We start from the raw sequence: 16,243 nt of genomic DNA on the forward strand, positions 1-16,243 counted from the left end.
AGCTGCTTGGCTCAGAGACCTGTCCTTAAATTGTGTCTCCTTGATTTCTGCAGGGAGACTTTATTAGCAGCTGTGGTGAAGGTGACAGACTGCTCCAAACAGCTTGTCTCCTCTCATTTGGATGACACTTCTTTGGAAGATTACCACCTATAAATGTGGATTTTATAATTTTATTTATTTGACAATATGACAATCTTTCCTTTTGCAAAGGTTTGTGATTATTAGGGACGGGCCTTTATCAAATTGAAGTTGTTTTTTTTTTAAGGCCCGTCCATCTGTCTAGCAGGATTATTTTTATCTGTTTTCCTGCTCATTTTATGATAAAAGCAGGATTCTGGGGATGCGTGTACTATGGGAAAGTACACATTGTCTGACCTTTGTCACGGATTAAGAAACAGCAGTAGGGTTTGGTTCCTGCAAACACCCACTGTTAAAACCCTGCCTGCTTCCGCCACTGCCCGCCATAATTAGACTCCTCTGCCAAAATGCTTTATTTCACTGCAAGCACAATGAAATGCTCAGTAATTTTATATATTTTCATACCTGATGCTTGAGACTTAACTCCTTCCACTGCCACATCTTTCTCCAGTGTGGTTCCTGTCATCTGCTTCTGGAGGCATTTCACTTCTTCCATATCCAGTGATATGCGTCTGCCTGGCTCTGTTCTGGCACCCCAGGGGTTTGATTGTGCTCCCCGCTGAATCATTAGCAGGCTGCTGGAACTCATACAGGGAACACCCCAGAGAACAGAACCTGTACTGTCGAATATGAAGCTACTTGTTCAAAAGTTGCTTTAACCCTTTAATGAGATGTAAAATTCCTGGCTAAATCTAGGTTAGGCTTTTCAACAGAAATGGTAATTACATAGGACTGTATGACATATTACAGTAGTGTTGCATCACTGATGCTACTTATAAATGCCATGTGTAAGCTGAATCACCTTTCTCTGTACTCATCTCTGAGTACAGACAGTACTGCCTATAATCTATAGGCAACTATAGTGGAAATAAACTGTAAGTATTTTTAGCTGATGAAGGTCAGTTCACCATCTCACAGTGACCTACAAGATCCGCAGAACATTTCTACATCAAACAAACTCGCCATTGAGTTCTACAGGGTTTGACTGCTTCCTCCTCTGTGTTTAACGCAGTAAACTAATGGTCATGTCTGGTCTATGTATGTTATTTCCATACTTGATCATTTGATCACGAGCCACTGTTATGATTGACGCAATGTCGGTCATGTCTGAGCATTTTAAAGTTATAATCCCTCATATTTCATTCACACAGTACTGGATTTTTGCTAATTAACGATTCATGGTTTTTTTTTTCTGCCCAGTTGCGGAGAGCATCAAGTCTCTCCTGTAGTGGAACTGATATATTATTGAGCTTACTTTATCATGATGGACCACTGGCTGCAGATGCACACATAAAATGCTTATTAAAATGTAGAGATTCACTTGGCAAATAAGAAAACTACTTGGTCGATGGTTTGCAGTGCTTGTGTGTAAATGGAGTCATCTCACCGGCCTGTCACATTTGCACAGATGTTAATTTTGGGCCGATGATGATATTTCATTTTAAAGCCTTTTTTTGTGCATCCCAAGACGACAATTGTAGTTACTGGAGGAAATAGCAAGTGCAATTTGGATTGGATTTTTGTGCAACTTGACAAGAAAAGCCTACCTTGTTTCACCAGTTGAATGTTTTTCATGTGAAGCAGTGACAGACAATAATTTAAGACAGCTTTAACAATGCTGTTAGGAAAGTGAACAGTAAACAGTGAAGCTGACAACAGTGACATAAAATTGCAGTGATGTTAGATTAAACACAAACATTGTTTCTTGTGAATTTTCCACGGATGTAAAGTTAGTTTGGTGTCTGGCCACTAACAGTGAAACATCGAGTGGTAATTACTGATTGTAATCATCCATCAAATGGGTACTGATGAACAGAACATAAATAATATCATACAATGGGGTTTCATTTCCTGAAGTGGTTAAGGATGTGAACTTGGCAATATAACCTGCTGCTTTTTGACAAAACAGTGCCATGGTTTTCTCCACTGTTCTTCATTTACATGTGACACCGTCGATTACCTTGTCAATTCAATACACCTGAGAACCGAAAAAAAATGTTCTGAAACTGAAAATTTATCAGCTCTGCTCTCAGACCAAACTGAATTTAAAGCGTGTTCAGCTTGTTTGACCACAGTCCCCTGCAGATTTGGCCTGTTCTGTAGTTTGTGTAAAGGAACAGTGTGTCGCGGTGAAGATGCCAGGCTGTAGGATGAAAATGTTGACATATGGCTGTATATCAGCCATTTTGCTTTCCTAAATCAGCAAACACATGAAAAAAGGAGAGTAGCAGAAGGTCAGACACATGGAGCAGGCATCATGCTGTGGAAGGCATGCATATGCTGTGTATTCGCTGATAGTCAGAGCAGTGGCAAGCTTTTCTTGTAAACACTGATATGCAGTATAGTAAAGTAGCTATCTGTTATTTGTTCATTTGATTTTGTTCACCCCTCTGCGCACGCCAAATGATCATGTAGGGCTAAAGAATAAAAATGAATCCTCACATTGGCAAGAATAAAAACAAACTGCTTAAAAAGCACTTTGAAAACAATACAGACTTGTACTCAATGAATGTGGATGCAGTTCAGCGGCATCCTGTTGCCTCCTCACAGACGCCAGTGTGCAGCTACCTGTGCCTTTGTCTGATTTTGCTCTGTCATACCTTAGGACATATCTGCTGGAGTTTAGCCAAGCTGAACCAAACCGTCTTCAGTATAAATCACTCTCATGCTGCCTCGGAGGAACTAAGGAGCTCTGCTGGCTGAGCATGCCTGCTCTCCTCTTTGGTCAGGAGTGTGTTTGTGCCAATGTGACCTGACAGAGGGAGGAAAATGTGTCTTTTAGGAGGCTCAGAGCTATAATTAGCACGGTATGTGTCTTTGATCAGTACACAAGGTCAGAAGAAATGCTGGGCAGTGAACAGCACCAAGTAGTTCCCTTTATCACTGGCATCCTCACTGCCTTGAGATGCAGACCTGATAACAGGCTCTGTGGGTTGTGTAAATGTATCTGTAATGTGTTTTTATCAAAATTATTGTTAGTCGTCAGTCACTTTTTTTTGGCATATTTCGGTGCTGTTGGTTTAATTTATTTGACCCTTGGTGGAGTAAGGACATGAGTTTATCAGAGCCACTTTCAATTTATTTCCATTCAAAACATTTAATTCATCCATCAAAGGTTAATTTATGCCAAACAGTTTTGCAAACACAATGACACACATGCAAAAATACAACATGAAATTAGGTAAAAGATAAATTAATAAATAAATCTATCTGAAAACATAAAGCTTGCAGTGAAGATACATTGCATGGGAAAAAAAAAACAACATTTTTTAATCACAAAATAAATTGAATATAATCTTGAACAAAACCAGACTTCCTGCTCTTTGTTATACATATGCTTTATCTTTGTCAGCTTTACTAAGGAGACAATCCATTTTTGTTCATTTTTCAGTTATATATTTATAGCTCCAAATTACATATCAGCATTGTTTAGGATAGACAACATCTCCACCAGAAAGCAATGGTATGAAGATAATTCATTTGCAGCCCAAATTAGGTTTCCCACAGGAGGGTAAATAATCTGATGTCATACTTTAACTTTATCTTTAACATTTGATTTGCTCAATTTGTCCAAAAGAGCAAAAAGGTACAGCAAGAGAATTAGGGCAAGAGAGAGAGCGAGAGAGAGAGAGAGAGAGAGAGAGAGATTTAATCTGAAGATGACAGTGCTCTGACTCTGTGCTGCTAGATCAATAATAATCAAGCAGCACTGAGTTAGAGCTCAGCTCCATCTGACTTTTTGTCTCCTTGTTGGTTCCAGCGGCTCACTGCTCCCCACACGGCCCTGACTGTCAGGAGACAGTATGTAGTGACTTCCTCTATTGACAGATAACCGGCTGAAATTACACTAACAGGTGAAATTACTTCCCACTCTAAGGACACTTTTTAAGTCAGCAAAGTGGAGCTTCTACTGAAGGTGAAATACTAGAAAATCAGCACACCTGGCACTGCTAGTAAATCTAAAAACTCAAATCAACCTAATTAAATCCTGTAATCATTCGCAAAAGCAATTTCAAGAACAGCATGTCCCAAGTCTTGTTGATGCCATGCTGTATTTTGTATGCCTCCGTGATATCCCATTAATTTTGGAGAGTTTAATCATTTGCATGCTGGTTTAAGCCAACAGGATACATTATGTTTCCTGCTTCAGCAACAGTCTCCTACTTCTCTCTCAGCTAATGAGGCCATTTGTCTTCTGATGCCCAGGAGAATGTGCTTATCACTGCATTACCTATTAAGCTTCTCACGGCCTCCAAATGGAAAGAGCTGTCATTAATATCCTTCATGGTTAAAAAAAGTTTCTTCAAAGGGTTGTCGAGTGTGTGTGTGTGTGTGTGTGAGAATGTCAGATGACTTAAGATTGTCTGCTGCTTTGCTCTCGAACATCGCCTAGTGAGCTCAGTTCTTGACAGGATGCATTAAGTTTCACCTGGTTGAGTTTCTAAAACTTCCTCGTTGGTATTTTGCACCTGTACTTAACACCTTTGACTATTTTGATGCTTTAAAGAAAATCAAGAAAATAGAAAATGTTCTGTTTTCTATCAAATGGTCTTGCCACACTGAAAAAAGCAATCTCAATGTATATTATGTAATACTTAAAATCAGCTGAGCCAATACTTTAACACGATTAGGAGCGCACAGCCCGCTTGGCTCTATGAGGCTGTACTCAGGCTTTTAGGTAAATGCTAATGTCAGCATGCTAACAGGCTCGCAGTGACTATACTAATGAAACTGAAATCCCACAGTAGTTTTCCTCATAGGCAATGGAGCACCTCTGTGGCTTGAATGGAGACAAAGCTCTCCCCTTTAAATCATCATTACAAATGTTAAAATTTATATATATATATATTTACTTCCAAGATACCTATCTGACATTTCTGCCTTGCTTATCTTACTGTGTTGCCTTGCTGGCTACACAACAACATCTCATTGGACCACCCGCAGCAGCTGGATTTAAACTATCAAACTGTAATTTTCTTTAGTTTATGCCCCAACAGTTATGGTCTTGAACCTAACGTTAGTTAGTGTTGTTATGATGGAAGCATTTTATGCAACCACATGACACAGGTTTTCTACCCAGAAGTCTTTGCAATACAAACATTGTGATCGGTTCTGTTGCTTTGAACTGTATGATTGTTAAGTGGGAGGGTCCCGTGTTCTTCTCTGAAAGAATATTCAGGATATCATTTCATATCATACAGCCTGAGAGCCACGTTGCTGGCATGGTTAACGGGAAAATCGTGTATGTGACATCAGTGGTGAGCAAAACTGATTTCCTCGCAATTGGTTATCACAAAAAGTTTAACATCAACTCAGTGTAGCAGCAAAACTATACTGTGAATAGGAAAGATGAAAAGATTTAGAAGCGGTGAAATGTTGACAGCATCTGCCGCAGATGACAAGGCTCCAGGTGGGGTTGTCGGAGCGAGGAGCTCCTTCCCCCCGTACCTCCTCCAGGAGACATAACATGGCTGGGTGAACCCCCCTGTGCAGGGCCCTCATTCTGTCTGTGTCACATCCCATTTGTAATTCTCATGATAGGTGACGACTCACACAACTCTGAATTGCTATTGTTTTTGATTTTTCTCATATGTACTGGACCTGTGTCTCTGAGTGAGAGTCTACCATTTATAGTTGAACAGGGAAACACTGTGTATGTGTGTGTGTGTGTGTGCGCTCGCATGCATGTCATAAGGATTAATGTTCAGTAAGTGCGATCTGTGTCATCTACAGTAATATTGCCTTTTTTATTCAGCATCACACTTTCCATTAGGATTTCATAAAGCATTATTACTGTGTGTGTCAGTCTCCATCTCTGCTGCCATTACTCACTTCTGTTATTTCTCCTCTTTTTTTCTAAAGGCTTGCCTTCTTCTCATTCTACTGTCACTTTCCCCTTCAGCCCACCCTCACGGTCGTCGCCGCCCCACACAGGCCTAACATTTTAAAACTCTCTAATTAAAACAGAAAGTCATTCCAAGCAGATGGCATGAGCAGGCCTAGGTAATTATTGCCAAGTGAACCATGGCCCCTGTAGACCTTCACTGAAATGAGAAGCAAGCTCAGTTGGATTGGGTAAGAAGCTTGGACTCTCAGAGAGAAAGTGGACAACGTGGGCACATCTGACCTGCAGAGGCCACATACCACATCAGCAGGAGATTTTCAAGGTCTTTGTCTTGTCGTTGGACAAAGTTTTAAGGACCAGCACACACTGCTTTGCTTTAGGTTTTGAATATTGCCCTCAGCTCTCTTTTTGCTCTTCTCATGGGAGTCAGATTAATTAATTGAATAAAAATTTTCTGAATCTTCCAGGATTTGTAGGATGTTATGAATATAATTATTCAGTTTTCTTTAAACCTGGTACTATGCCTCAGGGTCTCTCAGTGTGTGTCTCTTGCTGTCTTCCACCGCCACACCCAACTATATGACTGATAAATAGGCTTTGAATATATTTATAGAGCCTCTGAATGCGTGTGCTGCAGGAAATACCAGAGTTTGTTTTATTTTTTATAATGTGAGCACACCACTAATGAGCTTATATACTTGGGGGAGGTGTTAGTTAAAAGGATGTCACAATCCCTGTTTGCCCCGTAATCATCCATCTTCACCTTTAACAAAGGCCCACATTCCTGCTCTCTAATGAGGACACAAGTGGCACTTCAGCTGCACTCTGGAAAACCTATGCCCTCTATGTGATTTAAGATAAAATAACAATCGAAAATGCGTTTTTTTGTGGTGGCAAACTTACAGGCTTGGTGTTCAGAGAAGGGAGAGACGTGAAGGACCAAAGAGAGGAGAGAGAATGTTTGTCTCACTAGCATAATGGGGTCAGTTCATTACGTCTCACAGAAAAGAATGTTAATTGACGTTTCTGAAGTGAAATGAAACTATGGTCCCTAATTGTGGTTACAGGCTGAAAACACATTTACCGCTGAAACACATGTCCTATTAGGGTGACACTATTAGACATTTTTATAATTTTCTTTTGATAGCGTCAACAAGCCAAGATGAGCTGTTATTGCTTTGACTTTGCCGTTCCTGACACAGGAGATAAATGAGAATGGGGCAATTAAACAAGATTTAGAATTAGGGACAAGTAGTTTCTAATCTGAGTGCTTCTCAGTGGCAGACTGTCCTGTACTCTAGCTGGACTGCAGTAATAAGTCTTACAACCACATGATAGATAGCGTCGAAGCGGCCTATAGTGTAAGTGTTAGACTAAGATTTCAGCATCTTTCAGTTTCACATGAAAGACGGCCACAGAAGACAAGACAGGGCGATGACACAGAAAATATATATACTTTTCAACATCCTACTTTTTGTCTTGTCTGCATTTACAGGTTTACAGTTTGATTTACTCACTGAAATCTCTCTAAGCTGCCCAGTCCTTACTGTTCAACTGTCGTAAGTGAGATAAGACAAACTCTGTTGTGATTACAGTGCCAATGTAGAGTCAAGGTAGTAGAAATGAGATTACACCAGTCGAAGAATGAGGCAGTAAAGGTTTGATTTTGTAGAGACACAAATTAAACATCATTCTTTTAGCAGCCTGCACCAGCTGAACAGAAGTATGATTAAGTATGATTAACTTCAATGCAAACTGCTAGTGACTAGTTAGTTGATGGAAGACTTGCTCAGTTGCACTTATGCTACAGCCTGACCAAATTGACTGTAACCAAAACATTGTCACAGAAAGTGACAACATTACATCAAGTGCAGCAGAGAGGAAGCCCCTGCTGGGTGACGATGGCAGTGAAGAGTTACAAAAGACTGTCATTAAAAAGTAGAAAACATATGCTATGTGTGAACTATCTGATCTAAGATACTAAGATTTTTTTTAAGGTAAGGATATCAGGATCACTTAAATATGGTCATCAATATTAAGTGCATTAAGGAAACTTGCTGAAAAGTTCTGGTTGAAATCAAAACTAATATTTGGAAGCTTTGACAGGCAGCCAAGTGGGGCCAGCAGATAAAAATATTCACAAGTGAATGCAGCATAAAAGCAAATTTGTGCCTTTGTTTTGTCCAAGTAAAGGCCTGTTCATATGATGGTTGTTCATCCTCGTCAGAAATCAAAAATTGGGAAAAGGCCTGGCTAACATAGGGAGGACGAAGAATTTAAAAAAAAATATTCTTTGGTGTTTGTATATGACAGCTTAGAGAATGATTGGAAGAGAGAGGGAGGATGACATGTAGCAAGGTGCCACAGGTTGACACTGAGCCATGGAGATCACACCTTACCAGGTGAGCTTTCAGGGTGCCCAGAGAGAGAGGAGATTTCATAATTGTTTAAATATGGGGATGACAGTAAACATTCAGGAAGACTCTCCGTGTAATTGATTGTTCACCTGAAGGCTAATGGAAATAGTTAGCATAGCATAAAGTGTGCTGAGAGAGAAGTTCAAAAGTGCTGCTTTTGGAAACTTAGATGATGTTGTCTGACTTGTCAGGTTGAGGCTATCTGACCATCAACAAGCTGTTCTGATGAAGGAAATTGGCAGGTAACTGTACAACGCAGCCTGTCAGTGTCAAATGTAAAGGGATGTAGTCAGTCAGTAAATTTAAGTATAATTCCTTCATTTTGTTCAAACTAATACTATGTTTGAGCTCACACTTACACTTTTTTGCCCTTTGATACCAAAGTCAAGAAAGAACCAGATTTGGAGAAGTGTGAGCAGAGTTAGATTAGTGTGAGTGCGGCAAAGAAACATTCTTGAAAAATCACTGCCTGCTCTCTTTCCTTAAAGCCCCTCAGCTAATCTTAAGCTCTCTGCACAACTCTAAACGCTCTATCTAATTTGAAGCATCAGAGCCAAGATGGGGCCAGCTTAGGAACAGTTGCAGCTGTGTAACAGCACCGGAGAGCTAAACTGAAACTGGCCTTTTAGCCAGTGATTTATTAGACTGTACTGCAGGTCCTCCTGGAGTAACTGGCTGAGGAAATTGAATGGCTCTGACCTCTCTCTGCTTCTGGCTCTTTGGCCGAGCTTGCACCCTAGCAGTGAGGAAGGTGTTTTCTTGTGTGTGTATGTGTAAAGTACATGTATCACGTTGAATAGAGCAGTTAGTGAGATTTGGGTAGCAACCGTGACAGGCTGTGGGCTGTTACACGTAAGTTTTGATCTCACTCTGTTTTCTTCTTACTGCTTAAACAGGTCTTTTCCCCACATGTTGTTGATTTCCAAAGCTCCGCGTGCTTGGCATGTTTATCAGCCTGTGGGCTTGCTGGCTTGTAGCTTTCTGTGGTAAACAGGTTTGGGAGGTAAAAGGTTTACCCCTCCTGAGCCTGCAGTGTTCAGCAGTCAGCATCCATTTTAATACTGTGAGATTGAAGGCCAGAAGGACAGATTAGAATTTGGGAGACCAACAGATAGAGAGGGGTGGCAGCACAATGAATAAGTGTCAAGAAAATAGAGAAAGAGGAGATAATTAGTGAAGGATATCAGGAGAGGGAGCACTGGAGAGGGCCGCGTAAGAGTAATGTGAGAGATGATGAGCCTCTGATGAGAGGGATGATTGCTGGGATTCAGATAATGTGACCAATTTCATGACAGAAATTAAGCTCTACTGCAGGCTGACCATGCTGTTACCCTGTTGCGCTGCCCTCATACTTCCTGTTCTCTCTGTCTGTGTTTATTTCTCTCCGAGCAGCCAGGAAGACATGTGCCCCGGCAGAGTTCGCCTGCTTAAATGGCCAGTGTGTCCCTGGACGCTGGCGATGCGACGGGGAACCAGAGTGTCCCGATGGCTCTGACGAGGCAGAGGAGACCTGCAGTAAGTGAAAGCATCCAACATCTTTAAAATAAAAGTCCAATTTGTTTCAATTTGCTGTTCTTGTGTTTACACTTAGGTTTTAATTTTTATATGTGTGATAATTATTTGACTATTGTATTCTCCATAGTATCTGCTACAACAAGGTATATCAGGGTAAGAAACACAAGTGACCAGACAATCATCCAGGTTGTAGACAAGCCAGCGGATTAGCTACATTATCTACACCAGGGGCACAAGTCCCATAAGAAGCAGCAAGATTAAGAGGCTGTGAGAAGATCAGTGGGATAGGAAATAGAACCCAAAAAAAAAAAAAAAAAAAAACAATCATTAAAGTTTTGACGCTTTAATCTTTGTTTTCGTCTTGTGAAATTTTGTTTATAGTCGTATCTCTTTGGGCCTCAAGAATTGTTAAAATTAATTAATTTAAACAGTCTAATAAGGAAAACATGCTGCTTTAGGTTGGGGGTTGTGAGATGACAAAGCAAAAAAAAAAAAGATCTAAAGAGCTTTATTTGTAATTGAAACCAAACTTGTGTGCATCATTAATTTCAGTCACAATCCCTCATGCACAGGAAGATGTTTGTAGGAATTATACCATCCCTTTCACTTTCTCTGTAAACTTTCTCGCCTGACCCGTAACTTGCTCACTGCTCTTAATGATAGAAATCATGAACAAAGCGATCAAAAATTTCTGTAAGGTTTTCCTGTCTTGTTTTTTGTGTTGTTTTTGGCCTCATCAGGGACGTCTAAGAGGCTCAGTGGGATATACTGTTACTGACAATCACATTAAGAAGCCGTAGCTGACTAAGTATTTTGGTATTTTGCATGTTGCATCTGGATATGCTGTCATGCCTTCATCTCAGTCTTTTAAGACAAGAATTAATTTGACTTTTCAATAACCTGTATTCAGGTTGCTAATTTCCCTTGTTATCTCCGCTCCGGCGGCCGTTCAGCCGCCTCGCATGCCTCCACTCGCCCACACACTTCAGTACTCAATGCTGTCTGATGGCAAATGCATAGAAATGCCTCCATTACCTCTCTGCCAAACTGTTAGAGCAGAGGATCTCTGGGAGACTCACTCTTAGCCTGTGCCAGTCTGGCTCACCCACACACACTGCCTGATGGAGGTTAGGTGAGTTGATGTTGGCTCAAGTGTGGGAGGCCTGAACCAGTTATTAATTGTTTTCTTTCTTTCTTAAATGCTAATTTCTTTTTCTCCCATGACTGCTCTCTCTTGGGTTTACAGATATCAGACAGAGCTGAAAGCACATAACTGATAAATAACAATGTCTCAGGGAAAAGCAGAGAGTGGTTACTTCCTGCAGTATAGCGCCAGAAAAACGTTAGGCTGATAAGACGTCTCAAGGTATTCATTGGGCAAATGTTATCCTCACTGTGGTAAATTTACAACAGCGTCTGATCTCATACATCACACTGCCTGTGTTTGTTTTTAAGTGTGGAGAGATCAGCTGAGATAAGCAGCCAAAAGCACATAGAAGCAGTTGCACAACGTTAACTGACCAACTAACTTTACCTTCAGCCAAACCAGCTGAAATCTTTAAAGTTTGAATCGGAGACCTAAGTTTATCTTTCAAAATAAATGATATCTCATGTTTAAAGTGGTACATCAGTGCCACTATTAAAGAAAGCAGCGGGCTTGCTGACTGGTTGGCAGCTGGCCAGCTCCCAGCAGCCGCTGTTGCCCAGTTTGGAGGTCCTTACACCTCTGCCATACAAAAAAACCCCAAAACTCTCAAGTTGGCATTATTTTGGAATTTTATTTTGAATTTGAAATCTAAATAGTTCCTTTCTGACCCCAAAAAAATCTAACTTTGCCAACACATTGAACAATTTTTTTTAAAAACCTGAAACCTTGAAGTTGGATCAGTTTTGGTTTTAGTTCTTGTTTGTCTTTTTTTCCCCTCTGTGCTCTTCTCATCAGTGTCAAGTGCATAGGGCTCATTTAAGAAAAGGTGATGTGACATATTGTTCACTCGTCACAGGAACATTTGAACCAATATTCTGATGACACTTGGCGGGTAAGCTGATCTCTGTCAATGAAATCTTATCGAATTGCACCACAATGTAACTCAAAAGTAGGCCTCAACAGATGGGATATAGAACTGGTCTGCATAAATCAGCCTCCAAAAGGTGATAAATGGGTGCATGGACTGATGGGGTCCACAGGAACAGGTAAAATAAGAGAGTATACAGGATGATCAGCCATACCACAACACCAGAAAACATAAACATTTAACTGAATAAAAATATTCAAATAACTTAGAGCAGAAGGACTTCTCAAGTACGACTTGAGCGATCAGTCTCTCCGTCTGGTGTTTAGACAAGATAGCTGCGGTCAGTGAATGGTATTGATAGTGATATTCTGTAACCAATTTGAAACAGATATTTTGGTGGTGCCCACCATTACAACACTTTGATCTCTGAACCCTTTTTGAAAGAGCTGTTGTGGGAAGGAATTAAAATGCGCAAGCGGAGCAAGAAATGAATGAAGAAAAAGCTGAGTGAATCTTTCAGAGGATATTCATTCCAGTTTTGTTACATTTTATTGGTTGTGGATGTGTGGGTCGGTTTAATGAATTATGTAGCAGCTGAGCAAAGCTTCTAATGTCACCCCAGAAAGTTGAGTGCAAGGAGGGAGGCATAAAGGGTCCTCTGAAGGATAACAAGTTTATATTGGAAATCCAATTAAAGATAAATGAAGGAAGGATTCATCTCTTGGATGCAGAATAAAGAGATAGAGATCTGGGCTGAGAAGAAAGCCATTTTTATGGAAATCCCATATGTATTCATATGATGTTGTTATGTAAAAATCTTCTAAACATCAACAGTGAAAATTTTTGTGACTGTTTTTACTTTTCTCTGCAAAAAATAATTTGTATAGATGTTCAGGTTTGTCAGAAATTTTGTGAAATTTGTTTTAACCAAGTATCTTTTCAATTTGTTTTTTCTTCTTTATTTTACTGTGCTGTCCGCAAATTGGAAACATTTACTCTTCTGTCCTCCTAAAAGCCAAACTACAATCCAGACAGTCCTTGCCACGTGTATCCTTCCTGATTAAATGTTCAGTTCGAGGCCATAGCAAAAACAGAGGGTTTGCTAATGAGATCCACTTCATCGCAGCTCCCTTTCAGTTTTGAATGCATGCAACTGAACCGTAGAACTGAAGAGACTAGAGAAGGCAAAAAATGAGACTCAAGGCTGGACATTGTGCGAATATGCATGCAGCGTCCAAGGCAACAGCTTCCAGCCTACTACTCTCATTAACCTCGTTTCACTGGTAAATTACCTGTCTGTGTCAGCCACCCGACAAGATTACAAAGCTGTGATGAGGACTGTACATCTGTCAGGGCAAAGCTCTGCATGTGCTGTATTTTTCTGATTAGAGTGAGGATGCAATCTCTAACATGAAAACTGAGTATATCCTGTATGAAATGCCACTTGAATCTCATGCAGTACTTCACTTCAAAGACAAACTACCTACCAATCTTCACACTTATCAAATTAAACTTTGCCAAAGTAAAGGACAGAATTTCACAGCGACTGCATCCAGTCTTTAATGTAACACAGTTATGAAATTTTGCCGTTACGTAAATAGCAGTGAGAGCACAACTGGTTAAGCAGGCTAATTACACACAGCACAGCATACACCTTAATGCATGCTCCAGTTATGCCAAGGGCCGATAAGCTAGTCTGTATTCTCACATGCTTGTTTTTCATTCAAATTGCCCCCCCCAGCTCTCTTGTACTTCCTGTCTGTTTCAGTTTCACATGTGCACGAACAAACAGTACACACTCACGTTTGCACACACACTCGGTAAACGCATTTTGGACTCAGTGCTATAGACATCTGTGCCACAATCATTCTGGCTCACTGAGTGGATTCCCAATTACACGCTGGAGTAGCGTTACATTGCCGTATTAAGAATTCAAATTCGGGCCACACTGAGGGAGTTACTCTCGAGCTCTGAAAAATGAATGACTCTTTGGAGAAACACATGAAGTGCCAAAGCTCATAGTTTTTGTATTAGATTAATGCGTAATCAAGGAGGAACTGGGCCAATGCAGCCAGCTGTGCAGCAGCTGCCCTGCTCCATGGCCAGAGCAGTGACAGTTTTAGTTGCCTCGGTCACTTTTAAGGATTTAAAGAGTGTTAACTATTTGATGCATTTTGATGAAACTTCTGAGTTTGGCTCAGTTCTGCGTGACAGTTTGTCCTCTCTGCATTTAAATTCATTTCTAGGAGTTGACAGGCATGAGGGAAGTTCACAGTGTTTCATCTTTTTTAAGGAGTCTTTCATTATGTGAGGACATAACCCCAAACTGGTGCATATATGGAAAATGCAGATTATTCAAATAGATGAAACTTTTCTTCTACAGTTTTGTGTTTTCAGTTTGGTGTTTTAAGTGTTACATAATTTGTAGTGGATTATAGATATTTCTCTGAACGGGGATTTGATGAAAGCTTTTTTTCTGTAAACCTCTTTGTAGATATTGAGCTTCAAACCCTGTTGAGCTTTTTCTGTGGGAGTAAATATTAAAGGCTTGCTTTTTTGTTGACTTTATAATAGGGAATATTTCCTTTGTAAAGATGTTTGGATTGCACATACTGGATGCTACTGTTCTGTGTGTTTAATCCTTCCTTTGCTTTCATGTGCAAATGTGGATTGTTACAGTAGGCGCTATGAGAGAACTGTTTGCAGGCACATTTACTATAGGTTGTTGGTCGACACTAATAACAACAACAGGCAAACGCACACACTCTGAACACACTGCATAGATGTTCATTTGCTGTGTGGCTCCCATGCGTATCCTTCTCGCCCTTCTGCCATCGACTCTTCTGGCTCTGCTTTAAAACTTTGTTCCCCTGTGAATTGTTGATGTGTTGTAACAAAAGTCACCCTCAGAACCTGGTTTTTCCGACTTATTATAAACTAAGAGCTAAGAGTAATCAAAATTTCATCAACTTACAGTACTGGAATTTTGAGGATAATACAGTAATTTATATTTCCTTAGTTCCATCAGTGCTTAATATAATAGAGTGGTGTGCTTCACCTGCTGTTTGGTGAGCTGATACAAAACTGAAATTGAGCAAGATGATGAAGACATGTGATGATTCTTATAAACATTTAACATGAATATTTTGGGTCATAACACACACATTTGTTAGGTTTAGCAGTTATGTTTTACACAACAGTATAAGCAATAGATGACAGTAGGACTGCATCTGATTATTACTTTTATTATTGGTCAATTATTCTCTCAATTAATCATTTGTTTTTGAAGACTGTTTTAAAATAGTGAAAAATATCCATCACAATTTCTTCAAGACCACAACAGAGATTATAATCACATAAATCACACATTAATATGTTCTCAAATAGTTGCAGATTTCTGTCAGTCACCGTATCAATTAATTGATAAATCACGATTACAGACATCTCGAGATGACTGTAAAGTTTGAACACTAACGTCATAAAAATTAAATTATTAGTAACTGTGGCCTAACAGTCAGAACCAGGGTTTTAAATCAACTCACTCTCAGCCCCTCTGCAGTGAAAAGTAATAATTGCATATATGTGTTAACCCTGTGATAGAAAGCCACACTGCCAAAATATTAGTCTGGCTTTATTCAGCTGATGAAGTCGCACCCAAAGGGCTCAGGTACAGCGCTTGATATTAAGTAGAGGTGCATGCAAGAGTACATTACATGCTAATGCACTGTGCTGAAAATAAGCATTTTCCACCTTGTAGTCTGCAAGCAGCAAGTGTTCTCCACTGTACCAGATCTATAATTCAGAGAGGACGACAAAGGCACGCTAACCTGGTTTAATGAACCAGGAAATGTGAGTATGACTCAGAGCATTTTGTGCCTTTGTGGCTCTGAGGCAGAGGCCGATTTATCCCCTTCACCATCAGGACAGGTGCACATGCTTAGGAACATGCTTACAGCACACAGACCCATAGAAATGCACCGTTAGCAACACAGACGTTGTCAGGCTGTATGCACAAATTCCCGTGTAAACGCTGTCATAACGTAGCTATGGGCAGAATTACCACTGTAAATTATCTTTTAGCGATTAGAAGCAGCAAAATACACATTTATTTGTATGAATAGGCTGCAAAGTGTTATTACTCTGGGATCTCCATATCATGATGCAGTGCCAGTGTTGCATTTGTTATTAAGCCTCACTTTATTATATCAGATCAGTTTAACACACTTTTCAGCTCCACACTGACGACTAGGCCCACCTGTATTACAGTATTTTACCGTATGCCTGCTGACAACTGGCAGATTGAAGTGTCTCTG

The 16,243-nt window shown here is 40.1% G+C and overlaps 1 protein-coding gene across 2 annotated transcripts in view; it reads left to right on the forward strand.

The window, feature by feature from the left end:
• LOC124069591 (low-density lipoprotein receptor-related protein 8-like) overlaps positions 1-16,243 on the forward strand; it is a 70,860-nt gene that overhangs the window by 17,460 nt on the left and 37,157 nt on the right. For both annotated transcript variants that reach the window (XM_046408853.1, XM_046408854.1), the window contains exon 3: positions 9,793-9,915. In XM_046408853.1, the coding sequence (XP_046264809.1) occupies positions 9,793-9,915 (123 nt within the window). The remainder of the gene's footprint in view (positions 1-9,792; positions 9,916-16,243) is intronic.

The sequence above is a fragment of the Scatophagus argus genome, chromosome 13, assembly GCF_020382885.2.
Source record: "Scatophagus argus isolate fScaArg1 chromosome 13, fScaArg1.pri, whole genome shotgun sequence".
NCBI lineage: Eukaryota > Metazoa > Chordata > Actinopteri > Scatophagidae > Scatophagus > Scatophagus argus.